This window comes from Drosophila takahashii, chromosome 3L (assembly GCF_030179915.1).
Source record: "Drosophila takahashii strain IR98-3 E-12201 chromosome 3L, DtakHiC1v2, whole genome shotgun sequence".
NCBI lineage: Eukaryota > Metazoa > Arthropoda > Insecta > Diptera > Drosophilidae > Drosophila > Drosophila takahashii.
In genome coordinates, this window is record NC_091680.1 from 28,766,369 (window position 1) to 28,792,884 (window position 26,516).

At 34.0% G+C, this 26,516-nt stretch overlaps 1 protein-coding gene across 24 annotated transcripts in view; it reads left to right on the forward strand.

Annotated features, from left to right (window-relative positions):
* nrm (neuromusculin) overlaps positions 1–26,516 on the forward strand; it is a 156,423-nt gene that overhangs the window by 101,926 nt on the left and 27,981 nt on the right. For 14 of the 24 annotated variants that reach the window (XR_011418598.1, XM_070215204.1, XM_070215208.1 and 11 more), the window contains 5 exons: positions 1,955–2,141; positions 15,712–15,852; positions 18,359–18,389; positions 20,105–20,745; positions 20,817–21,167. Coding sequence is in view for 23 of the 24 variants with exons in the window: in XM_070215204.1 (XP_070071305.1) it covers positions 1,955–2,141; positions 15,712–15,852; positions 18,359–18,389; positions 20,105–20,745; positions 20,817–21,167 (1,351 nt within the window). In the remaining variant the exon portion in view is untranslated. Of the gene's footprint in view, positions 1–1,954; positions 2,142–9,196; positions 9,289–13,368; positions 13,395–15,711; positions 15,853–18,358; positions 18,390–20,104; positions 20,746–20,816; positions 21,168–26,516 lie in introns of those variants that run through there. The other 10 variants (XM_070215215.1, XM_070215216.1, XM_070215223.1 and 7 more) reach the window with 5 other exon arrangements.

The following is a 26,516-nucleotide window of genomic DNA, read 5'->3' on the forward strand; positions in this document are numbered from 1 at the left end:
TTTCTCTTGTTCAATATTAAACTAGTAATTTTAGCTGAATAAGGGTTGTTGTGTGGCTCAGAAAAACAAATTCAATCTTTAAGTTTGGTTTTGGGTGGAAAAGACTAAAAGAAAGGTTAAAATATATATTTCTCCTTGGACCGCGATTTCTTCTGATTATCATAATAAAAATACACATGTGGTCATCCATGGTTATGAGAGTTCTTAAGAAATCGATGTCCATCGAGGATCATTTTTATGCGGTTGTGAGGACTAGTTCCCTATAATACCAAATACTCAAATGTTTGGAATTTTAAATTAGTCGTATTTTGACAAAAAAGGAAAAGGGTACATATATAGGGGAGTGTAGGGTAAGGTGACGAACGATTCGTTTTTTGAATATAACTTTTCTAAAAATTAATATTTTTCAAAAGTGTAAACCCAGCAGTTGCTTACATCTACTGAGCATATCCCTGTAAAATTCGGATTCGAAATTCCAATGCAGCCAAATCCCACAGCGTTTGGCGTGAACCCTTCTTTTTTTGCACTTTCAAAAGTTGTAGGGTAATGTGACGAACGATTTGTTCTTTAATGTAACTTCTCCAAAAATCAATATTTTTTAAAAGTGTAAAAACAGAAAGTTACTTACATTTACTGAGCATATTTCTGAAAAATTGGTATTCGAAATTTCAACGTAGCCAAATCCCACAGCGTTTGGTGTAAATCATCCTTTTCACAAACAAAAAAATGCATTTTTTATATATAATTTACGGAAAAGTTATTTTCGATACGGAAAAGAAAGAAGTAATAAGATAATACCGAAACTTACAAAAAAAAAACAAATGGTCAAAGTGCAATTTTTTAAATTTTAAAATATTTTTTTTTTTAATTAAATTAAACTGACGTCACAATTAAAAACAACAATAAAACTGAAGCAGTAACAGTTATCTGGTATTATTATATTTTTTTTACAAATAATCAACGATAACAATTAAAATCCTTGAATTAAAAAAGTTCCACAATACCCTACAAAAAGTTCGTCACGATACCCTGGTAGACTTGGAGCAAAAACGGTGTCACTCTTAAACGGCGCAAAAGAAAAAAACGCGATGTACCAAAAACTGTTGATAAAGATCTCATGTATGCGTGCATATATTTGCCTGATTTTATTTTCCACTCATCTTTGCTCTGGCACTGCTGAAACACAAGTAAATTGAATGGGTTTGCTAGTTTGCGCACCACATTTTTAGCGAAAATTACCTCACGAACAAATTACGGGACTTCTTATTAATATTACTGTAAATACATTGTCGACACGATAAGGGGAGACGACTACATTTATTTGGAATTTTTGTCGTGACGTCATATATGAGATTCGACGAGTTCGTCACATTACCCTACTCGTCAAATTACCCTACTTATATGATTTTTATAGCAAACGATAGAAAAGCATACTTGCTTTTTATAGCAAACCCGGGAACTTTGAAATTCAATTGAAGAGAACCATGGCCGACCGCCAAATTCGCGATCCACCGAGGGTAATATAAAGTATTATCATAATTATTTTCCTTCCGAAATTAATCGCGAAGTTAAAAATCACTAACGCAGAAATGCACATTATAGCACTGTGTATTATATAAAAAACCTGTATCTTATCCCTTTTCAATTGTGGCATACAGAAAAAATTTCGTTAGCTTTTAAACTATTAAAACACTTTTAATATTATAGCTTAATTATCTTGGCCTTCTGTGCAAAAAAAAATGCATTGGTTGTGTCATGCCGTCTTGAAGGACTAAAACAAAAAAATTATATATTTTTACGTCTTATGGATTCCGAGATATTGCACGTGACGAAATTGCCCCAGTGACGAAATTGCCCCACTCTCCCCTACTTCTATACTTCTATATTATGCAGAAAACAATTCTAAATTTAAATAAATTATTAACTATAAACGCATATTATTAATTTCTTTCAGGCTGATTTTTCTTGGTCTATTAAAGGCGAAAACGATACAGTTCAAGTTTTAGGCAGCGGTGAAAAGAAAACATTTTTGGAAAAGAGTTTTTACATATTGCAAACAGACTATGCCATTTCCAGGACTTATAGATGTGTTTCCAATAATACGGTTGGATCCGCACCATTTTGTGAAATTGAAGTAGCTGGTACGTATATAATATAAATGGCCTTTTTATACCCGTTACTCGTAGAGTAAAAGGGTATATTGTATTCGTGCAAAAGTATGAAACAGCTAGAAGAAAGCGTTTCCGACCCCATAAAGTATATATATTTTTGGTCAGGACCACTAGCCGAGTCGATATAGCCATGTCTGTCTGTCTGTCTTTCTGTCCGTATGAACGCTAAGATTTCGGAAACCACAAAAGCTAGAAGGTTGAGATTTCCCACACATATTTTATTTCAGCAGAGCGCCATGTCCCCTCTAACGGCCACAATCGCCCACTGACGATTTTGTGTCTGGCCCCCACACCTTTAAAGATTTCCGAAAAGTATAAATGCAATTTTGTTGGAGCATTCATTAAAAAGTTATGCGCAATCAAAAAAATGTTATATATCTATCTCCCTCGCACTCGCACTAAGATTTGAGCCCAAATTGCCATTTACGTTTTACGTGACAGGAATGAGCCATTTCTTATTGTATTAACCCTTAGAGACGTAAGAATGCCTAAGGTACGTACACTGGTCGGCATAATTATTTTGAAAAATTTTAAAGTTTAATCTTCTTTTATTTTGAACTTATTATAGAAACATTTTGGCACCTATAGAAAAAGCACTTCAATTCCGTTTAAATGACACAACAATGTTCTTAACCCATTAAGCACCCTTTAAAAAGTTAGAAAATTAAAAAATTTATTGTAAAGGTGAAATTTTTAAATAACTTTCCTTGTATTTTTTGTAATTCTTTGAAAATAGCTAAAAAAATTTTTGTTTTCAGTTATTATTAATTTTGATTGGGAAAAAACTTTGCATCAAAACATTTTTGTTTTAAGCCCTATAGGGCTTTTCCTATAGGAAAAAAGTTGAAAATTTGATCTTCACAAAAATTGCTCACTTTTAAAAGTGGTCCTAATGGGTTAAGAACATTTTTGTGTCATTTAAACGTAATTAAAGTGCTCTTTCTATAGGTGCCAAAAGTTTATATTAAAAGTTCAAAATTTGAATACAGGTAACATTCAAATCTGTCAAAATAATTATGCCGACTAGTGTATTATTTACGCGCGAAAAAAACAAAAAAGTAGATCATTCCTATAAATTTACAAATCGCAAAAATGTTAAATTTCGAATTATTTTGACAATTTTTAAACCCTTGCAGAGGGTATTATGATTTTGGTCAGAAGTTTGCAAGGCAGTGAAGGAGATGTTTCCGACCCAGTAAAGTATATATTCTTGATCAGCATCACAAGACGAGTCGATCTCGCCATTTCCGTCCGTCTGTCTGTTTCTACGCAAACTAGTCCCACAGTTTTTGAGCTATCGGGATGAAACTTTCCCAAAAGTCTTCTTTCTATTGCAGGTAGTATATATGTCGGAACCGACCGGATCGGACAACTATATCTTATAGCTCCCATAGGAAGGATCGGAAAAAAACGGTAAAACAAGAAAGAAAGCTAGCTTCGGCCAGCCGAAGCTTATATACCCTTGCAGATCGTTCCTATTAACTTACAAATCGCAAAAATGTTAAATTTCGTATTATTTTAATATTATTTTTTCTATCCTTCCCTATTGCAGCTATAGAATATAATCGTCCGATTTCTGTTAAATTTAATTCAAAACTCTGAAATATTAAAAAAAATCATATCATATCCATATATCAATACAATAAAAATCAACGGAGCTATAATTTGTTTCCAATTAATTTCCCATTAATTTTTCGATCGTTCCTATGGCAGCAATATGATATAGTCATCCTATTTTGATCAAATTAAAATTGAAATTCGGAAATATTTAAAAAGAGTCATGTCCTAAAGTAGAAGAAAATATAATAAAAGCCAAAGAGGCTAGAATTTATTTCCTATTACTTTTCCATTAATTTTCCGATCGTTCCTATGGCAGCTATATGATATAGTCGACCGATTTTTTAAATATTTAATTTCAAAATTCAGAAATATTAAAAAAAAAACATCCCCAAGAGTAGAAGGTAATATTTTAAAAATTACCAATGGTACAATTTTTTTAACGATTTTTTTTCCGATCCTTCCTATGGGACCTATAAGATATAGTTGTCCGATCCGGTCGGTTCCGACTTATATACTACCTGCAATAAAAAGAAGAGTTTTGGGAAAGTTTCAAGCCGATAACTTCAAAACTGAGAGACTGGTTTGCGTAGAAACGGACAGACAGACGGAGGGCATTCTACACACAAAAAAATTTGCTTGGTAAAATTGACCAACAAAGATAGTTACGTAACTAATAAAATAGTTACGTGTATTTTGTTTTTGCTTTGGGTTTGTGTCTTTGCTAATGGTGTGTATTTTGTTGTTGTGAAATGACTATTTACTTAGTAGAATTGACAATTTTGCTGGTTGGGGCCTGTTTGACAATTATTACAGTTGAGATTGTACCAAGTTTTTTTTTTTTGTGTTTTACTGGTTGAAGGTACTTTGACAAAAAAACCAGCTATCGATGGCCGAAATCGGTTAATCACAAGTCGAGTTAGAAATTAAAAAAGCGTCAAAAACGTTTTTTACACTTTAAAAAAAACTGTACCATACCAAAAATTAAAAGTGCCCTTTTCTTACTCAGGGAGATGTACCTTAACCGAAAATCATAGTTTCATAAAGTGCGTATTTCATCAATTTTTTTTTAGTAAACTGGTGTTACCGCCATTGCCACTACCGCCACTACCAAACGGAGAAGATAAGATAGCAAGGTCACTTTGAATATAAACGTTAAATTTAATCTTTTTAATTCAAATAGCTTTAACTGGTTGAATCAACAAGGTTCATAGCTATAAAAAGTAATAGTGTAATTTGCCATGGAATCAGACATTTTTATCATATGAGGCAGTAATTTGTAGAAAGGCAATTAAATATTCATTCATTGGCGCAGTAATATCTTTAATTAGAAATATAAGCATTAGTTATACTTCGCGATGGAGAAATTAGACCACTGAAATAGTATTTTTATACACACAAAAAAAAAACTTCGTAAAATCAACTGTAATAATTGTCAAACAGGCCCCAACCAGCAAAATTGTCAATTCTACTAAGTATATAGTCATTTCACAACAACAAAATACACACAATTAGCAAAGACACAAACCCAAATCAAAGACAAAATACACGTAACTATTTTAATAGTTACGTAACTATCTTTGTTGGTCAATTTTACCAAGCAAATTTTTTTGTGTGTAGTTCCTATTTTTTTACAGCACATAATTATCACGCAAAAAGTTTGAAAATTCAGTCAAAAAGCATCAAATTATTTTTTCCCCCATTTCACAGTAGCTCTATTGAATGAGCAAAATTTTACTTTTTAGATTCAATTTTGTTAATTGACCTATCGACACAGGTATTACCGTATGGACTGACTTTTAAATACCAAAAAAATAGCATAAATGCCTATCGGTTGTTACAATTTTGCTTATTAATTGTTCATTTGAGCTGATCATATATATACCTATAGGTATGAATAAACGCATTTATACTTCCCCGAATCCTTTAAAAAAGTGGTCGCTTAACATATTTTAAAATCGTTTCTGGGCGTTCGAGGGAGCGTGGCGCTCGGCTGAAATAAACTTGCGCTGCGTAGGAAGCCCAAGAATATGTGCGGGTAATCCCAACTTTCTAGCTTTTGTAGTTTCCGAGATCTCAGCGTTTATACGGACGGATAGACAGACAAACAGATGGGCATGGCTATATCGACTCGGCTAGTGACCCTGATTAAGAATATATATACTTTATAGGGTCGGAAACGCTTCCTTCTCCCTGTTACGCACAAATATTCTGATTTTGCGTTGAATGTTCTCTCAATATGCTTTGACTCCGTTCCATTTTTAAGTTTAATTAAAAAACATTTTCATATAAAAATTCCAAAAAATATTGTTTAATTTTAAAATTTTATTTTTCAATTTGATGTCGACTCTACACACAAAAAAATTGCTTGGTAAAATTGACCAAGAAAGATAGTTACGTAACTATTAAAATAGTGACGAGTGTCTTTGCTAATTGTGTGTATTTTGTTGTTGTGAAATTACTATTTACTTAGTAGAATTGACAATTTTGCTGGTTGGGGCCTGTTTGACAATTATTATTTGATTTTACCAAGTTTTTTTTTGTGTGTAAAGCAACAACTTTTGATGAGTATTAATGAGTGGACTTATTAAGTTGTTAAGATAGATAGTGCAAATACCGTCTTTTCCTGTGGACCTAAGGATCAAACACATTATAAAAGAAATTTATATTAGTATGATTTGGGAATTAAATATTTAAAAGTTTCGAAGTGGACTGTAAAAAATCCGAAGAAAGGCTGTAGCTGCTTCTTTTATCCTTTTATCGACTTAATTTAAGAACGAATTAAACTATTTTGTCTGATTTGTGTAGTACATTTAGTGTTTACTTTAAAAACATCCTAACTTTGAGTTCAAAACCAACTCTAAGTGGATTTGGTTTTTATATTGACAACATTTTTGAAAAAAAACATAAAGCAACATTTGTCCCAACATTAACGGATGGTTACAAAAAACAAGATATGCTAACAAAATCACTATGGACGGCAGTCCATGTAGTGACGAAGCGCACCAGGAGAGTGTGCGAAGGCGACTACTATTATTTAGCCGAAAAATTGAAAATCTGCTGTGATAGTCCGATCGTAATGAGTAATACACCAATCGAAAGGTATTGCAAAAACTTAAAGGATTGCATACCAAGACTTCAAGAAAATCAATTGGCTTGGGAGAGAGAGCGGTGAAAGTGAAAAAGTGCAAGTTTCGAAATTTGGAGCTGTTGGGGCCGGTGGGGATAAATGCCCCCTCGCAATGCTTTAGTTGTATTCCTATTGAAATACCCGTCGAATGAGCCAAAAAAGATTTTCTACATCTTCCCAAAATGAAAATTTAATTCTGTTTGTCAGTTTGTCCAAAACATGTTTTTTAAGTTTTGAAAACTTGATATTAGAGCCCTGCATGAATCATTCAATTTTTGTTTTATCATAGTATGCCATGAAATTTCTGATTTGTTTAATTCAATTCTATGTGAAATAAATTGAATGTTGTTCTAATTCATTTCGAATTGAATGAATCGAATGAATTATTTTATGAATTTTTTTAATTTTCCAGATTTTTTTTGTGCTTTCTTTTGAGAACAAAAAGTGGAAAATTTTTAACAAATCAATGTTAACTGCATAGTAAATAAAATTCAGGCAGATTTAATCACAAAATTATAGCCCTTTCTTCTTCAAAATAAATTGTCGTTTGAATTATTTCGGAATTCATGCCATTCATTCATTCAATTCTATTAAACTCAAAATTCAAATTCATTCAATTCTATTAAACTCAAAATTCTAATTAATTCATTCATTTAAAAGAAAAAATTTTAAATAATTCATTGAATCCATTCATGCAGGGCTCTACTTGATATGACGTTCATCATATCGATATTAAAAACTTTTGTTCTACCACTTCTGGAAAAACTCGCTAGTTTAGCGGGAAAACAGCTATAAATAGCTAAAATTCGGAATACCGTAACTTCTATACTACTAAATGCTATAAACGCCCTTCAGTTCTGGCGTCCCATATCGGGGACAATTCCTTAGGCCAAACGCTCGGCCGCTGTCGACGTCAGCAGAGCAGTCGGTATTTATATATTGCGCTCTCTTTCCTTGTCTTATAATTTGTTGTTGTACTAGAGGAAAAAGCGGAACTCCCATACAATTTTCTCTATGTGGCGTCCTCGGTGCGTCCTCGAGTACAGATGACCTGTCCTCAGGTTTTCCTTTGGTGATTACTGAGGGAAAAGTGACATCTGGTACTGAAGGGCGCCTTCTATATGCAATTTGTGTAAATGTAATAGTTAAAAAGATATAAACAAAAGACAATTTTTTAAAAACTGTTTTTTTTAGCTTTTTTTTTCAAAAACGGCTCTAACGATTTTTTTTTTAAACTTTAAACTGTATAGCCCTTGAGATTCCTCAAATTTTGGTATATAACATATTACTGTAAAAAGTCACGTTTAAAATTTATTTTTATACGAAAATAGCCACTTTTGCAAGCTTGAACTACTAACGCTCCCTGAGTATTGAATTTTGTGTGAGGGTATCCGAACTGTATTTTAGGGTCATGGAATCAGGAAATTTGCACTTAAGAGTTCCATATAGGAATCTTTTGTTCTACGACTTTTGAAAAAAGCCGCTACTTTAGCGGGAAAAAGCTAAAAATAGCTACATTTCGTTTGTTTGTAAGTTCTACACTACTAAAGGTACAGACATGTGCTATACGTCGTTTAAAAGGTATTTTGAAATACTTTTTAAATTAATTCGTTAAAATACAATAGTTTAAAAAAAAATTATGATTTATGACCAATTTAAATTTAAATGTTTATATTAGCACCTATGAGAGCAAAAGTAAACAAACAAAAACTTCTCATATCAAATAAAAACACCTCTTAACGAGGTAAAAAACTAGTGACGATCGCACCTTCAACGTACAAAAGGTCTGATATCAACTTTTGTGACGAAAAATGATTTTAGATGCGACTAAATAAGTACGCTACTTAAAATTTATTCGTTCGGCACGCTACAACAGAAAACTTTCCTGTAGATATTAAATATTTGCTAAAGCGGGCCGAACGAGTAAATCTTAGGTGGCGTAGTTATTTAGTCGCATCTACACACAAAAAAAAAACTTGGTAAAATCAACTGTAATAATTGTCAAACAGTCCCCAACCAGCAAAATTGTCAATTCTACTAAGTAAATAGTAATTTCACAACAACAAAATACACACAATTAGCAAAGACACAAACCCAAAGCAAAAACAAAATACACGTAACTATTTTAATAGTTACGTAACTATCTTTGTTGGTCAATTTTACCAAGCAAATTTTTTTGTGTGTAAAATCATTTTTCGTCACAAAAGTTGATATCAGAACTTTTGTACGTTGAAGGTGCGATCGTCACTAGTTTTTTACCTCGTTAAGAGGTGTTTAAGCTTAACTCCCAATTTTTTAAAACTCTTGATTTAAGCTATAATCAATTTTATTTTGACAGCTGCTTCATCGCTTCTTATTTGGTGGCAAGGTAAATGCCAAAAGCCTATTCTCATCCCTTTATTTTATGTTTATTAATTGCATACACAGTACTGGAGTTATGTGTATATATTATTAACTTCGACTCTTCATAACTTCAACCTTTAAATTAATGCGACCAACAATTAACTTGTTCGATTTTTTATGCTTGTTTTTTTACTAAAAATGTTCAAATATTTTCATGCTTAACTAACTGAATGATTTATAAAGTACGGCCAAAAAGTAAGTAATTTAAAAAATTAATAATTTATTGTTATCTAAATAATTTTATAACAAACGGGTATTTTCTACTTTACCCTATTATACCAGTTACTCGTAGAGTAAAACAATATATTGTATACGTGAAAAATCTCCGTCCGTCTGAATGTCTGTATGAACGCTACGCTATCAAAAGCTACTACCCCGCCCATTTTAACGACCACAATCGTCTTAAGCGACCTTAAAATGTCGCTTCCGCACACATCTTTAAAGATTTCGGAAAAGAATAAATGCAATTTGGTTGTGTATATTAATGCTTATCACTGTGGACGGCAGTCTACGTAGTGGCGAATAGCCCTGGGAGTGTGCGCGAGGAGACAACTATGTATATATAGCCCCGGATTTGAAAATCTGCTATGATAGTTCGATCGAAACAAGTAATAAGTAGAGATCGGATTTTAGGTAGAAACATATTTTAAACAAGCAGTCGAAAGATTTTTTGGATTACACACAAATTTGCTACATGTAACGTAGATTATTTTGAACGCGGCATATTTGTTGCAAATTCGACATTTTTACATATCTTTAACCTAAAAGCATACCTTTTTGACCGTTTTTTACCTATTTTAACTGGAATATATGCTCTTAAGTACACACAAAAAAATTTGCTTGGTAAAATTGACCAACAAAGATAGTTACGTAACTATTAAAATAGTTACATGTACTTTGTTTTTGCTTTGGGTTTGTGTCTTTGCTAATGGTGTGTATTTTGTTGTTGTGAAATGACTATTTACTTAGTAGAATTGACAATTTTGCTGGTTGGGGCCTGTTTGACAATTATTACAGTTGATTTTACCAAGTTTTTTTTTGTGTAGGTCAATTTCGTTAGTTCGTAAGTTCTACACTACTAAAGCTACAGACATGTGCTATACCTCTTGTAAAAAGTATTTTGAAATACTTCAACGCCTTTTTAACTTAATTCTTTTACATACAATAGTTCTGCCCGTTACTCGTAGAGTAAAAGGGTATATTAGATTCGTGCAAAAGTATGTAACAGGTAGAAGGAAGCGTTTTCGACCCTATAAAGTATATATATTCTTGATCAGGGTCACTAGCCGAGTCGATCTAGCCATGTCCGTCTGTCCGTCTGTCCGTCTGTCTGTCTGTCTGTCTGTCTGTCTGTCCGTCTGTATGAACGCTGAGATCTCAGAAACTACAAAAGCTAGAAGGTTGAGATTTCTACACATATTCTTGGGCCTCCTACGCAGCGCAAGTTTATTTCAGCCGAGCGCCACGCCCCCTCTAACGCCCACAATCGCCCACTAACGATCTTAAAATGTGTCCTGCGCCCACATCTTTAAAGATTTCCGAGAAGTATAAATGCAATTTTGTTGTGTATATTTATACCTATCGAAATGTAGAAGACATTTTTCAAATCGGACCATTCATTAAAAAGTTATACGCAATCAAAATATCTACATATATCTATCTCCCTCGCACTCCCTTTAGCTGAGCTACGATTATAGTCGGGACACGAACCCGAGTATAGAGTTCGCACTTTAGCTGAGTGACGGGTATTAAATAGTCGGGACACCAACCCGACTATAGCGTTCTCTCTTGTTTAGAAATTATGATTGATCAAATTAAATTTGAATGTATATATTAGCTCCTATGAGAGCAAAAGTAAACAAACAAAAACTTCTGATATCAAATAAAAACACCTCTTAACGAGGTAAAAACTAGTGACGATCGAACCTATAATATACAAAAGTTCTGATATCAAAATTATTACACTCGTCATTACATACACTTTATAAAATTTTCTCATTGGGCACGCTGCAATAAAAAAGCCTGTGAGGAGTGAAGAAGAACAAGAAAGGAAGTAAGCTTCGGCCAGCCGAAGCTTATATACCCTTGCAGTAGTTAAAATTTGATAAAATTAAAACCGAAATTCGGAAATATTTAAAAAGAGTTATATCCCAGAGTAGAAGAAAATACAATATAAACCAACGAAGCATAATTTTTTTCCTATTTTATTGCATTCAATTTTCCGACCGTTCTTATGGAAGCTATATGATATATTGTCCCGATTTTTTCTCAATTTTATTCGAAATTCATAAATATTTAAAAAATAACATTCCTAAGAGTAGAAGTTAATATTTCAAAAGCACCGAAGCTAGAATTTTGTTTACGTTTTTTTCCCGATCTTGCCTAAGAGAGCTATAAGATACCGATACGGCTCGTTTCGACATATGTACTACCTGCAATAGAAAGAAGATTTTTGGGACAGTTTCATCGCGATAGCTTTAAAACTGAGGGACTAGTTCGCATAGAAACGGACAGACGGACAGAAGGACAGGCGGACAGACGGAGAGACGGACATGGCTAGATCGACTCGTCTAGTGATGCTGATCAAGAAAATATATTCTTTATGGGGTCACTAGCCGAGTCGATCTAGCCATGTCCGTCTGTCTGTCCGTCTGTCTGTCTGTATAAACGCTGAGATCTCGGAAACTAAAAAAGCTAGAAGGTTGAGATTTCCCACACACACCTAGTTGTAAAGGTATTTTTAAATACTATAAACGCCTTCTAAACGTAATTTGTCTAAAAACAACACATGATAAAATCCGACGCTCCGTTCAAAAGTTATAGCCAAAAGAAGATATTCTTCGTCTGTGTGTCCCAAAACATGGCTTTAAAGTCCTGGAACTTTTATATGGTGTTAAACAGCTCGATATAAGAAACATTAGTTTTACCACTTTTGGAAAAACTCGCTAGTTTAGCGGGAAAACAGCTATAAATAGCTAAATTTTGAAAGGCCGTAACTTATGTACTACTAAAGCTACACAAAGAAAAAAACGGAACAATACCAGATTGATATTGTCTCCTCAATTTGTACATATCAATTTTTCCATATAAATGTAATACGAATTCATACCAATATGATACGAAATCATAACAATTACCCATGTTAATATGAATCCGTAATATATTAATATGAATACTTCAATGATTGATATGTTTTTCATATCAAATGGGGCATCGAAAAGTCTTCGAAAAAATAGTATGGCTGTAAAGTTGTATTTTTGTTGTATTTCTGGTATACAGTGGTATTATAACGCTTTATATGCTGTGGTCACACTTACAAGTTGAGCATGCTTAAACGAGCTAATTTTACATTCAAGTTTAGCTAATATACTCGCGTGTAACTTGTCGCGATGGCCCAATAGGTAACGCATCCGACTCTTATGCGAGAGGACCCCGGTTCAAAGCCGGCTAAGGCAGAGAAAGTAAAAAGTTTTTAAGGCGCATAATTAACATTTCCTTAACAATATTAAGAACAAAATTGTGGTAAAAAGTTAATATGATAAGATTACTAATAAAATAAAAAAAAGTTGTGTTGTGTTGTGAGCGGGATTTGAACCCCGTTCCCCCGAGCACAAAATAATATCAGGACCTAGCACCTTGGCCTCTGAGCCATACCCACATTTTTTTTTCGTGGCAGAATGCTTTTCTGAGTTAGAGAAAATACAATACAAAATTTTGTAGCAAAATTTGATATGAGATCATAACAATCTTGTATGAAAAATACCTTATTAATATGTTCGAAAATACCAATTTGGTATGTTCGAAAATATCATTTTGGTATTGCCTCATATTGGCCGAAATTGATATGAAAAAATACCCGAATGATGACCAGTTTTGGTATTTTTTTTCTCTGTATACAGACGGACAGACAGACAGGCAGGCAGACAGACAGACAGACAGACGGCTCGACTCGGCTAGTGATCCTGATCAAGAATATATATACTTTATACGGTCGGAAATGCTTCCTTCTCCCTGTTACATACTTTTGCACGAATACAATATACCCTTTTACTCTACGAGTAACGGGTATAAAAATACATGCAGGTGAAAATACGAATTAAATTGCAGGCACAACTTAAGGTCAGCTGCGTACATAAGACTAGAGGAAGGTAATTTATAAATAATGTAAACAGGAGCGGACCAAGATGATTTCCTTGTGGCACACCGGACGTAACTCAGATTAGTGATGAAAAAGAATTTTTAACAAGAGAGAACGCTATAGTCGGGTGCCCCGACTATCAGATACCCGTTACTCAGCTAAAGGGAGTGGGAAGGCGATGGAGATAAAAACTTTGATCCGCCGTAACTTTTTAACGAATGGTCCGATTTAAGAAAGTTCTACATTTCGAAAGGTATTGATAAGCACCACAAAACTGCATTTTTACTTTTCCGAAATATTGAAATTTTTAAAATTGTATATAAGCGATTGTGGGCGTTAGAGGGGGCGTGGCACCCCTTTGAAACAAACTTGCGCTGCGTAGGAACTCCTAGATTCTGCATGCAAAATTACAGTCTTCTAGCTTTTATAGTTTCCGAGATCTCAGCGTTCATACAGACAGACAGACGGACAGACAGACGGACAGATGGACATGGCTAGATCGACTCGGCTAGTGACCCTGATTAAGAATATATATAGTTTATAGGGTCGGAAACGCTTCCTTCTACCTGTTACATACTTTTGCACGAATCTAATATACCCTTTTACTCTACAAGTAACGGGTATAAAAATGACCCTTTGAGTCGTGCCATTTAAATAACTTAAGATCCACCTAAAAATATCATCTGAAAACCCTAAAAGGTTCAATTTCCGAACTAGAATCGGGTGATTTACAGAATCAAACGCCTTACCAAAATCAGTGTAAGCCACATCAGTCTGACGATTTTTTTTTTTTAAAACCATTTATCACAAATGAAATAAACTCCAAAAGCTTGGTTGTCGTTGATGTACGTTTTATAAATCTGTGTTGACAAGAGGAAATGAGTTTTTCTTCATGAAACTTTTTTCTAAATCTCGTTCAAAAGTTGAAGCTCCTCAAAGAATTTTAGTTTGTGTTTGTTTTTTACGTTATTAATCGCATTAAAAATGACGATAAATATACCAAAAGTTTTAGACTGAAAACATTTTTCGGAGACTCAAAAAAAATCTCATCTTGTGAACCTCTTAACTGGTGACAGGATCATCGTATGTTTTCTCTTTTTAATTGACTGACGCAACAGATTTTAATCGTGTTTTATTTATGGGCACAATAACACAAAAAGTTATGAATTCCGCAATTCAAAAGTTACTACATGAATGAATGATTTTTAAAATATTTTATCTTTTACGAATAAATAAATGATTTTTGAAATATTTTATCTTGTACTAATATAATTATTCAAAAAAACTTTCATTCAAGTGGTAGCTTATGAAATGCGGAATTCATACAGAGAAAACATTATCAAAAGTTTTAGGTGCAAAATCAGGAATGAAACATTTTAAAAAGTAAAACGCTTCAAACAAATTTTATTTTACTTTGGATTTTTAAAACGTTTTATTATACCCGTTACTCCTAGAGTAAAAGGGTATATTGTATTCTTCAAAAGTATGTAACAGGTAGCAGGAAGGACATGGCTCTATCGACTCGGCTAGTGATCCTGATCAAGAATATATAAACTTTATAGGGTCGGAAACGCTTTCTTTTCCCTCACTCACAGAAAAAAAATGTCCTTGATTTAAGTCCATTGACCTTGATTTAAGGAATAATGGCTTTAAAATGGCTAAATGAGGCTATACATGGACTTAAAAGTTTTCATCCCATATACATTTTAAGTCTACATGGACTAAAAATGCACTTAAGGCCATATGGACTGTTACATGGACTTGGGAATATGGGATGAAAACTTTTAAGTCCATGTATAGCCTTATAGTCCATGTAACAGTCCATATGGCCTTAATTCCATTTTTAGTCCATGTAGACTTAAAATGAATATGGGATGAAAACTTTTAAGTCCATGTATAGCCTTACTTAGCCATTTTTAGTCCATCGTTCCTTAATTTAAGAAACGTGAACTTAAATCAAGGTAATTTTTTTTCTGGTTGATGTTACATACTTTTGCACGAATACAATACACCCTTTTTCTCTACGTGTAACGGGTTTAAAAAGAAGTCAACTAAAAAAATCTATTTTATAAGTAAGTACAATCATTCCCGGTAATAACATCTCGGTGTTCCTAACGAAAGGCAGGTGGAAAGCGAGTATAAAAGTATAACAACCTTAATTTTTGATTTTCTGGAACGCACAATGTGTATATGTATATCTCCTTGAAAATAAATCCAATCCAATCCATTGAAAATATTTTTGCAAGTTATTTTTTGTATTTCCACATATTTAATTTATTCACTAACTATTCTTTTTTTTTTTCAAAATTTAGAGCAACTGGCATGGTGGCAGCTTTGGGAGAAGAACACACTTATCATAATAGTTGCTGTTATTTTGGGATTATTGCTGACCGTGATTATTATTTGTTGCATAATTATATGCATTTGCCGTCGTCGCCGCCGCCAGGATAAATGTGAGTATAAATATTTGAACAAGATAAAAACTGATTTTACCGAATGTGCTGAAATGCGAAGGCATTATTTTCAACAAAAATGAAAGCGAACAACAAAAAAAAACTTAAAAATATTTAATTTATTTTTGAATTTTTAACTTTTTACTTTATTTAAAAAAGCAAAACTAGTAAACTGTTGCATGTCATTTTTGATTTAGAGCTGTAAGATAAACGCTTTTGCATATTTATTCCCGTTGAATTACACGGTGTTACAAAACTAAACATTAATTAAAAATCGTATTCGTTTTGAACCGCATATTCCAAGTATGCTCCAAAAAATAAACAGAATTTTTGTTGGATTTTGGTGTAACATAGTTATTACAGACATCGGTAAAATAATATTCTTAACATTCGACTGCAAGAAAATTTAGTTAGGGCCAGATTATTTAAATTTTGAATTTTGGAGTTCAACATAAAATGTAGGAAAAACATTAAAATCAGGGCTATGAGCAATTACAATTGTATAGGTATATATGACTTTCATCTTCATCTTTTAAATCATTTCGCAGTATACATTAAAATTAAATGATTTAATTTATTCACTAATGCTATAGACGATTGCTGGAAATGTTTAAAAAATAGATATAGAATTCAGTTCCTTAATATCAGCCGTTTTTTTTTGATATCAAGTAAAGTTATTATATCAAAGGCAAGTTGCCTTGAGCGATGAGGCTGTCTTCAATGTATCTGCGCAGTGCGCAAAGCTCTGGTTCAATAGATGACGCAAATGACGGTCCTTTAACTCAATATGATAATGGGCTGTCCATATATTACGTAATCAAAATTTCGGCGATTTTTGACCCCCCCCATGTAATCAATTCTTCATAAAAAAAAATTTGCACTAGAGTAATCATTTGGTGGTATTCTACATGAAACGTGACAGACAAATTTTGGTCAAATCTCATAATCAGTCGAAACTTTTTTTTTTCGGTAGAGGATAGAAATGTAAGGATGAGTTTTTGTTTTTTTTTTTTAATCTCTTACCGTTTATTTTTTAAAAATATTTTTGTAAATTAGCTTCGATTTTTCAGTTATGCATCACGTGAGACTCGTTTAAGTTATTTTAATATTTGGTAAGCAACTTTGTGGAATTTTAAATTAAAACAAGAGAGAACGCTATAGTCGGGTTGGTGTCCCGACTATCTAATACCCGTCACTCAGCTAAAGGGAGTGCGAACGCTGTACTCGGTTTGGTGTCCCGACTAAAATTCGTAACTCAGCTAAAGGGAGTGGGAGGGAGATAGATATAGAAATTTTGATTGCGTATAACTTTTTAATGAATGGTCCGATTTGAAAAATGTCTTCTACATTTCGATAGGTATAAATATACACAACAAAATTGCATTTTTACTTTTCGGAAATCTTTAAAGATGTGGGCGCAGGACCCATTTTAAAATCGTTAGTGGGCGATTGTGGGCGTTAGAGGGGGCGTGGCGCTCGGCTAAAATAAACTTGCGCTGCGTAGGAAGCCAAAGAATATGTGTGGGAAATCTCAACCTTCTAGCTTTTGTAGTTTCTGAGATCTCAGCGTTCATACAGACAGACAGACGGACAGACGGACATGGCTAGATCGACTCGGCTGGTGATCCTGATCAAGAATATATTTAGTTTATAGGGTCGGAAACGCTTCCTTCTACCTGTTACATACTTTTGCACGAATCTAATATACCCTTTTACTCTACGAGTAACGGGTATAAAAATGTTGTACGCCGGAATACACGCGATTCCCAAAAAAAAATAATTATCATTATGTTGCTTCAACAATTCTTTACGAAGTGGTAAAATAAAATTTTTGTATTCGCAAGACCTACTAGTAAAGACAACGATTTTAGTTTAGCAACTTTGCATCAAGCAACAACAGCGCAACGTGGTACAAAAAAAAAAGTGGATGTTTTCTGAGATTTGATTCCAATTTGCCTGTTTGCCACGTTTCACATGGAATGAGCCATAATGCTTAATGTTATTAAAAAACAAGAGTGAACTCTTTAGTCGAGTACCTATCAGATACCCGTTACTCAGCTAAAGGAAGTGCAAGCGAGATGCAGATATGCACGCAGCAAAGCGACTGCTTGTATTGTTTGAATTCCATTATTTGTTGAATACTTTTTATTGAACGGTCCGATTTGAATATATGGTAAACGTTAAGTATGTATTTTAACTGTAAGGGTGTATAACTTCCTTTCTTGTTTAGGTTACCACTAAAAGGTTTGCAGTGTAAACTATGCAACAACTTACTAGTATCAGATATAAGATATAATTAGGATACGTACATGTATCTTAACTATTATTAAATTATATTTGCTTGACTTCTTAATGTATCTATTGCATATGTACGCTTTGCCTAACAATTGTCTGGGGCCTCATCATTGCACGCTGTATTTAACTAATAAATCGCATGAAACGGTTACCATACTGTACTTCAAAAATTCCACGTACATTCCACAAATACACAACTACACAACTACAGATCTCACGGAAGTTTCCCTAAGTGCTAACAGGTAAGTCAAATTTATAGATTTATTTATAAATTTATATATAAATTTTGTGAATAAAATTTTAAAATTTTAAATGCTATTAAAGAAGAAAATAAACTGATACAAGTAAAATGCAATTTTAAATACAAGTTTTCTATTATATTTTAAAACAAAGCTAAATGAAGAGCCCTTATTAATTACCGAATTTTCTTTACACACATCTTTACTATACCCTTGCAGAGGGTGTGTAATGTTTTCAGTCAGAAGTTTGCAACACAGTGAAAGAGACGTTACCGACCCCATAAACTATATAACGGGTGTTTTTTTTAGAGGTATAGAACTTTAAGTTGCAATAAAACAACGATGGATTATTCGATTGACATGCATTTTTTTTATTCGAAAGATAATCTTGTGGCATTACATTTTATATATGATTTCTGGCATATGACCGCCACGGCTGGCTCGGATGTAGTCCAATCTGGACGTCCAATTTTCAATGACTTTTCCCAACACTTGCGGCCGTATATCGGCAATAACACGGCGAATTTTGTCTTCCAAATGGTCAAGCGTTTGTGGCTTATTCGCATAGACTTTACATAGCCCCACAGAAAGTAGTCTAGCGGTGTTAAATCACAAGATCTTGGAAGCCAATTTACAGGTCGAAAACGTAAAATTAGGCGGTCACCAAACGTGTCTTTCAATAAATCGAAATAAAATTGCACTATTTGCAAGCGTTGTTCAGACGTGAGTCTTTTCATGATGAATTGCCAAACTGAGAATAAATCACTTGACAGCTGTTAAATCGGTCGCCACCTTGAACAGTGATGCCAACTTAGAGTTCTATACCTCTAAAAAAACCCCCTTTATATTCTTGATCAGCAACACTAGACGAGCAATGTCCGTCTGTCCGTCTTAGTTTTAAAGCTATCGGGAGAAAACTTTCCCAAAAGTCTATTGCAGGCAGCATATAAGTCGGAACCGGCCGGATCGTACAACTATATCTTATAGCTACCATAGGAAGGAAAATTAATCGAAAAAAAATTATACCTTTTATATAATATAATCTCATACTTTTGGGAATAACATTTTTTTAATAATTCTGAATTACGATTTAGTTTTATAAAAATCTGACGACTATATCCATTAGCTGCCATAGGCAGGATCGGAAAATAATGGGAAATTAATTGGAGAGATTTAATAGCTCCGTTGGTTTTTTTAAGGTATTCTTTTTTTTACTCTGGGATATGACTCTTTTTTAATATTTCTGAATTTCAAATAAAATTGAACAACAATCGGACGACAATATTTTATAGCCGCCATAGGAAGCAAAGAACAATTAATGTCACAATATACGAAATATAACATTTTGTAATTTGTAATTAAATAAGAATGATCTGCAAGGGTATATAAGCTTCGGCTGGCCGAAGTTAGCCTCCATTCTTGTTTATAAATTCAATTCTGTTTATCCAATCATATGATTTCTAATTTCTATAACTTCTTAATTAAATGTTCCTATACTCGAACTAAAGAACTAAAAGAGACCGGGCTGAAAAATTCAAATTTAGAATTGCTTTATTTTTGTAACATAAATTGTAGCGAGCATGCTGTCAAATTTTGTAAAATAACTTTGCATGTATCCTTATGTATTTGCATTTATCATGTATTACTAAATAACCTCTTTATTTTTACCGGCTAACTTCACCTTCATACCTCTCTTAATCCCACACATCACATTTCAGTGTATTGTATGATCAGTCAGAAATGACACAAGCGGGTGGGAGCCCCCCAATACAGGATAAATCCACAGCCTTCTTAGCAAATCCGACTTTGACTAGCTTTAATGCAAACGCACCGAAATCGCCACCGCGCTGGCCAATTCGTCCTGGGGTAATGCTTCACGTAAGCAGTAACACAAAAGAAAATTTGACTGTAAACCGAATGACATTAAGCCCCAATCTATGTAGCAAAGGTGGCAACATAGACCAGTTATCGGCCGAATTGAGTGCTGTTTTAAGAAAAAGTCAGTCTTATTCCGATAGTACCATCCTCACTGATGTGTCTGTGGTATTGGAGAACAACGCAGCATCAGAGTTATCTACATTTGCAGTACCTCAATTGGAGGTTGCACAAGAGAACAAGTCTGCAGCAGAAATAGCACCCTTGGATAACTTAGCTGCTAAAACACCAGGCTCTGGTCACAGCAAATTGGATCGCATTTTATCATTGGTTTTTAAAAAGTCTTCTGACGATTTTACTCGGGAAAGTCAGCGGAGCCATGTTGGTCTAATTCAGACCTTTTGGCGTGGCCTGGCTTCTAATAAAAGCACAACGCAGTTCGGAACTCAGCATCGTCTTAAAGGAATACGTTGCAGCGGAAGTGGTAGAGTATTTTTTGTTAAGATTATTTTTAATTTTTTTATTTTTGTCAATCAACAAATACTTATCGTATAGTAACCTACAAGAAGGCCAAAGAGACGACTCAAGGAACAACAAACACAATTGGAGAATCACCTTTAACAAATCAGCACAGCAGTTCTCAATCACATTCCTTTCAATTGCCCTTATTAGACGCGGAGGCATCTGAAATAGTAACTAGAGATGCCAAGAAAAATTGTTCCCAGAAAAGAGAAGGCTTTACTTGTAATGTCTCCCCTTCCTTGGCACCTCGTCAAAATCGGAGCTTTATGTCTCCTCCCCAACCCATAACTTCTACATTGCCATTAAGGAATTTCCAAAATACAATTAGCAGGAGCTGCTCAGCCGAATCAACGGCCCAATCCAAGAAACTCGAACATGTTGAAAGTAAGAATATTATAAGCGGTATTTTTGTCTATATAAGATAAAGCCAAACTCTTTTAAATTAAGCATTGTTATCGAATCCGTAAGATAGGTACCCATAGTTAACTTTAAGCTACTCCGCTAAAGGAAGGAAGGCTATTACATTATTTTTTGTCGATTGATAGTGCGGTTATTCATTAGATCATTCATTAAAAGCTTAGATATATTGATTTACTGGAATTTGTTTAGATAAGATGGCATGGTCGCATATAACTTTATAATTCAAATAACTTTAAGTGGTTAAATCATTAAGGTTAAAAACTATAAAACTAATAGTGTATATTGCCATGAAATCATACATTTTTAACACGTTTTTTAAATGTTTTGGGCTGTACCAAGTAGATTTGTACGTAATTGTTTTTTATTTTATCATATCCGGCAGTAATATCTAGACAGGCAATTCTATATAAATTTATAGACATTAATTTATAGACATTATTGCCTCAAATTTAAAATGTAAGCGTTATTTTTAGTTCGCAACGGAGTAATTAATCCGCTGAAATATTATGGCACCTAGCTAGTTGCACAAAGTTTGGAAATTTAAACAAAAATTAATTTTTAAATTAAATTAATTTTAATTATTGTTCCCATTTTACAGTAGCTCTAATGATGAGCAAAATTGTACTTTTTATACCCGCTACTCGTAGAGTAAAAGAGTATATTAGATTCGTGCAAAAGTATGTAACAGGTAGAAGGAAGCGTTTCCGACCCTATAAACTATATATATTCTTGATCGGGATCACTAGCCGAGTCGATCTAGCCATGTCCGTCTGTCCGTCTGTCTGTCCGTCTGTCTGTCTGTCTGTCTGTCTGTCTGTATGAACGCTGAGATCTCGGAAACTATAAAAGCTAGAAGATTGACATTTTGCATGCAGATTCTAGGAGTTCCTACGCAGCGCAAGTTTGTTTCAAAAGGGTGCCACGCCCCACAATCGCTTATATACGATTTTAAAAATTTCAATATTTTGGAAAAGTAAAAATGCAGTTTTATTGTGTTTATCAATACCTATCGAAATGTAGAAGAAATTTTTTAAATCGGACCATTCGTTAAAAAGTTACGGCGGATCAAAGTTTTTCTCCATCTCTTTCGCACTCCCTTTAGCTGAGTAACGGGTATCTGATAGTCGGGGCACCCGACTATAGCGTTCTCTCTTGTTAGATTTCATTTTTCTCATTGACGTATCGGTCCAGGTAGTACCGTATGGTGGTACTTTAAAATACCAAGAGTGCCTATCGGTTTTTACAATTGCCCTCATTGTTCATTGAAGCTCGAATAGGCTGAGAAAAAATTTATCTAATAAATGAGCCGAACAATGTCGAATTAACATTTTAAAAAATCTATAAGCATGTGGGCGCTAAACAGATTTTTTCTTTTGAAGGCGTAAGAGTTGGCGTAACGGTCGAGTGAAATGCACTTGGATGGAACACCTACACACAAAAAAAAAAAATACACACAATTAGCAAAGACACAAACCCACAGCAAAAACAAAATACACGTAACTATTTTAATAGTTACGTAACTATCTTTGTTGGTAAAATTGACAAATAAAGATGGTTCAGATGGTAAAAGGGTATATTGTATTCTTGCAAAAGTATGTAACAGCTAGAAGGAAGCGTTTCTGACCCCATAAAGTATATATATTCTTGATTAGGGTCACTAGCCGAGTCGATCTAGACATGTCCGCTTGTCCGACTATTTTTTATAGTTACCGAACTATCTTCATTTATCTTCATTTTTAATGAATGGTCCGATTTGAAAAATGTTCTACATTTCGATAGGTATAAATATACACAACAAAATTGCATTCATAACTTTTGGTGTGGGCGCCAGAAACATTTTAAAATCGTTAGTGAGCGATTGTGGGCGTTAGAGGCGTGGCGCTCGGCTGAAATAAACTTGCGTAGGAAGCTCAAGAATATGTGTGGGAAATCTCAACCTTCTAGCTTTTGTAGTTTTCGAGATCTCAGCGTTCATACAGACAGACAGACGGACATGGCTAGATCGACTCGGCTAGTGATCCTGATCAAGAATATATATAGTTTATAGGGTCGGAAACGCTTCCTTCTCCCTGTTACATACTTTTGCACGAATACAATATACCCTTTTACTCTACGAGTAACGGGTATAATAATAAGTATTAAAAAGGTAATTGTCAATTATCTTTTTTAAAAGTGACTTCATATTACACCTTTTAAGGGTGCGCGTTGCACTTGACTTTCAACTAGTGTAAAAGTATACTAAAGACTTAAGACAAAAAATAAGTTTTAAAGTAAAGGCTTAATGACTCAGAATCTGACTTAGTCTTGGTGCAAGGAGGGCTAGACTCAGTTGGGAATTGTAAATCGCACACACAAAAAAAACCATCTCCCTCGCACTCCCATTAGCTGAGTGACGGGTATTAGATAGTCGGGACACCAACCCGACTATAGCGTTCTCTCTTGTTTTTAAATTACTATTCTTATATATTTTCTTTAAAAGTAGTAACTTAACTACAATTCATGGATTGAGCCCATTTTAGCCTTTTTTGCAGTTGCGTAACTATTTTTATAGTAACTACTGCGCTTACGTATTACGTACGAGTAACTATTCGATTGGTAAAATGGAAAATTCTGTGGTTGGGGACAGTTTACTATTATATTGGTTAATTTACCAATCGATTTTTTTGTGTGTAGGTGTTTTATTCGACCATAAACTTTGGCTTAAGGATCACAAAAGGCTGCACACAAAAAAATTTTCTTGGTAAAATTGACCAATGAAAATAGTTCACTAACTATAAAAATAGTACTTTAACAATAAAAATAGTCGTCCGTGTGTTTCTTTTTGCTTTGCCTACTATTAAATAGTTAAAATAAAGTCTTAATGACTCCGAATCAGTTGATAATAAGGCATCGCAGAACATTTGTACACACAAAAAAAAACTTGGTAAAATCAAAAGTCAAACAGGCCCCAACCAGCAAAATTGTCAATTCTACTAAGTAAATAGTTATTCCACAACAACAAAATACACACAATTAGCAAAGACACAAACCCAAAGCAAAAACAAACTAACTATCTTTGTTGGTCAATTTTACCAAGCAAATTTTTTTGTGTGTAGGACTTCTGTTGCATACTTTTATATAAAAGATGTTAAGGGTAACTGTTTCATAAGAGTAAAAAAACAATTAAAATAGTTTCATGATACAAAAACACAATACACACATCCCCTAAGCGTAACTATTTTAATAGTTTTACTATTTATAGAACACAAAGCAAAAAACAAATACATGGACGACTGTTTTTATTGTTAGAGTACTCTTTTAATACTTACTAAACTATCTTTATTGGTTAATTTTACTAACAAAATTTGTTTGTGTGTAGGTCTCGCACAGTAGAAATACGTATAAGAACTTTGTTGTCAATAGAATAAATATCAGATAAAATGTCACGAAATTACATTTGAACAAGAGAGACGCTATAGTGGGATGCCCCGACTATCAGATACCCCTTACTCACCTAAAGGGAGTGCGAGGAAGATGGCGATATAAAACTTTGATTGCGCATATCTTTTTAACGAATGGTCCGATTTCTTCTACATTTCGATAGGTATTGATAAGGTAAAGGATGTGAAGGACCTCCGTAACTTCGAAAGGGCCAAGAATGGTACTGACGAGTCTTTTCACATACATGTTCATTTCCGGTTTCTTCACAAAGTCGGTGAATAGGTGATAGCAACTCCTCAGTCGCTTACAATGCGGGCAATAGTCTAAAAGAGGGGCCTGTGTCCCAAAAATCGCGAAAAAATTACCCTCGATGGACCGCAATTTCTTAGGAATTAACGTGCAGAAGATTATCGGGGGAAATGCATGGTTCTCTTGTAATTGTATTTCAAAGTTGCTTGTTTTGCTATAGAAACAAAGTAGCATTTTCTAGGATTTTGAGGTGTTTTGTATGTCACATTTGCTATAAAAAACATATGGGTTTTCCGTTTGCTGTCAAAAAAAATAGGCGCTCAAAAAAACTCGGCAAAAATGTTAAATTGTTTTTATTGCAAGCCAGACCCTACAACCGTGATTTAAATATCCTCGATGGATCGTGATTCCTTAAGAGTTTGAGCGACCATGGATGACCAATATATACATTTTTAAAATTAATCTTAAGAATTAACTATCCTTGGTGGACAGTGATTCCTTAAGAACTCGAATGACTACGAATTACCAACATATGCGTGTCTAAAAAAATTATTATTAAAGTAAAGTTGTAGAAATCGCGGCCCAAGGAATACAAAAGGCTACACCAATAACACAGGCCGACAAAATGTGACACGGGTCGGTGTCCACTACGCCTATAGTCTGTCAGCTCTGGTATTTGCGGTATCTTTTATTTCAGAAAATCACAAATTTTTAAGTCTTTTGGGATATATCTTCAAGAGTGGTCAACCAATTTTGGTAATATTTTCGGAATTAGATAGTTACATGTCTCTTTTATACGGTCGTTTTGGAAAATTTAATGTAACTCAACCACACGAGGAGGTGGGCGCATTCAAAATTTTAAAGTCACAGCAAAGTTTAAAAATCTTTATTTGTGAACAGCGTTTAAAAATTAAATAAAAATATTTTCTTCAACAATGCATTTTTGATCCAAAGACGCCTTATGTCCCTAATTTGTAGGACACTTAAATTAAAGATACCGCAAATACCAGAGCTGATGGACTATGGGCGTAGTGGCAACTTATGCTTAGAAAAACATAATTTACCGAAATAAAATGATGGCAGGCCTGGACACCGACCCAAGTCACATTTTGTCGGCCTGTGTAATGCGTTATAGGTCTAGTCTTTTCTACGATTTTCTTTAAAAATATAAGAAATATAGGTTTTATAACCGCTAAGACCGTGTAAAAGGTTACAATTGATAATCCTCCTTGAAGCGCGATTTCTTCAGATTCACCTAAAGGTTATGTATGTCTTGGTCATCCATGGTTAATCCAGTGCTTAAGGAATCACTGCCCACCGAGGATATTTCATTCGCTGTTGTGGGGTCAGGCCTGCTATAAAAACAATTTCACATTTTTGTCGAATTTTTTCGAACGCTTATTTTTTTGACAATAAACAGAAAGTCCATATGTTTTTTATAGCAAAATGTCAGAAAACACCTAAAAATCCTAGAAAATGCTACTTTGTTTTTATAGCAAAACACGAAACTTTGAAATACAATTACAAGAGAACCATGCATGTCCCCCGATAATCTTCTGCACGTAAATTCCTATGAAATCGCGGTCCATCGGGGGTAATTTTTTCGCGGTTTTTGGGGCCAGGCCGCTCTTCTAGACTATTACC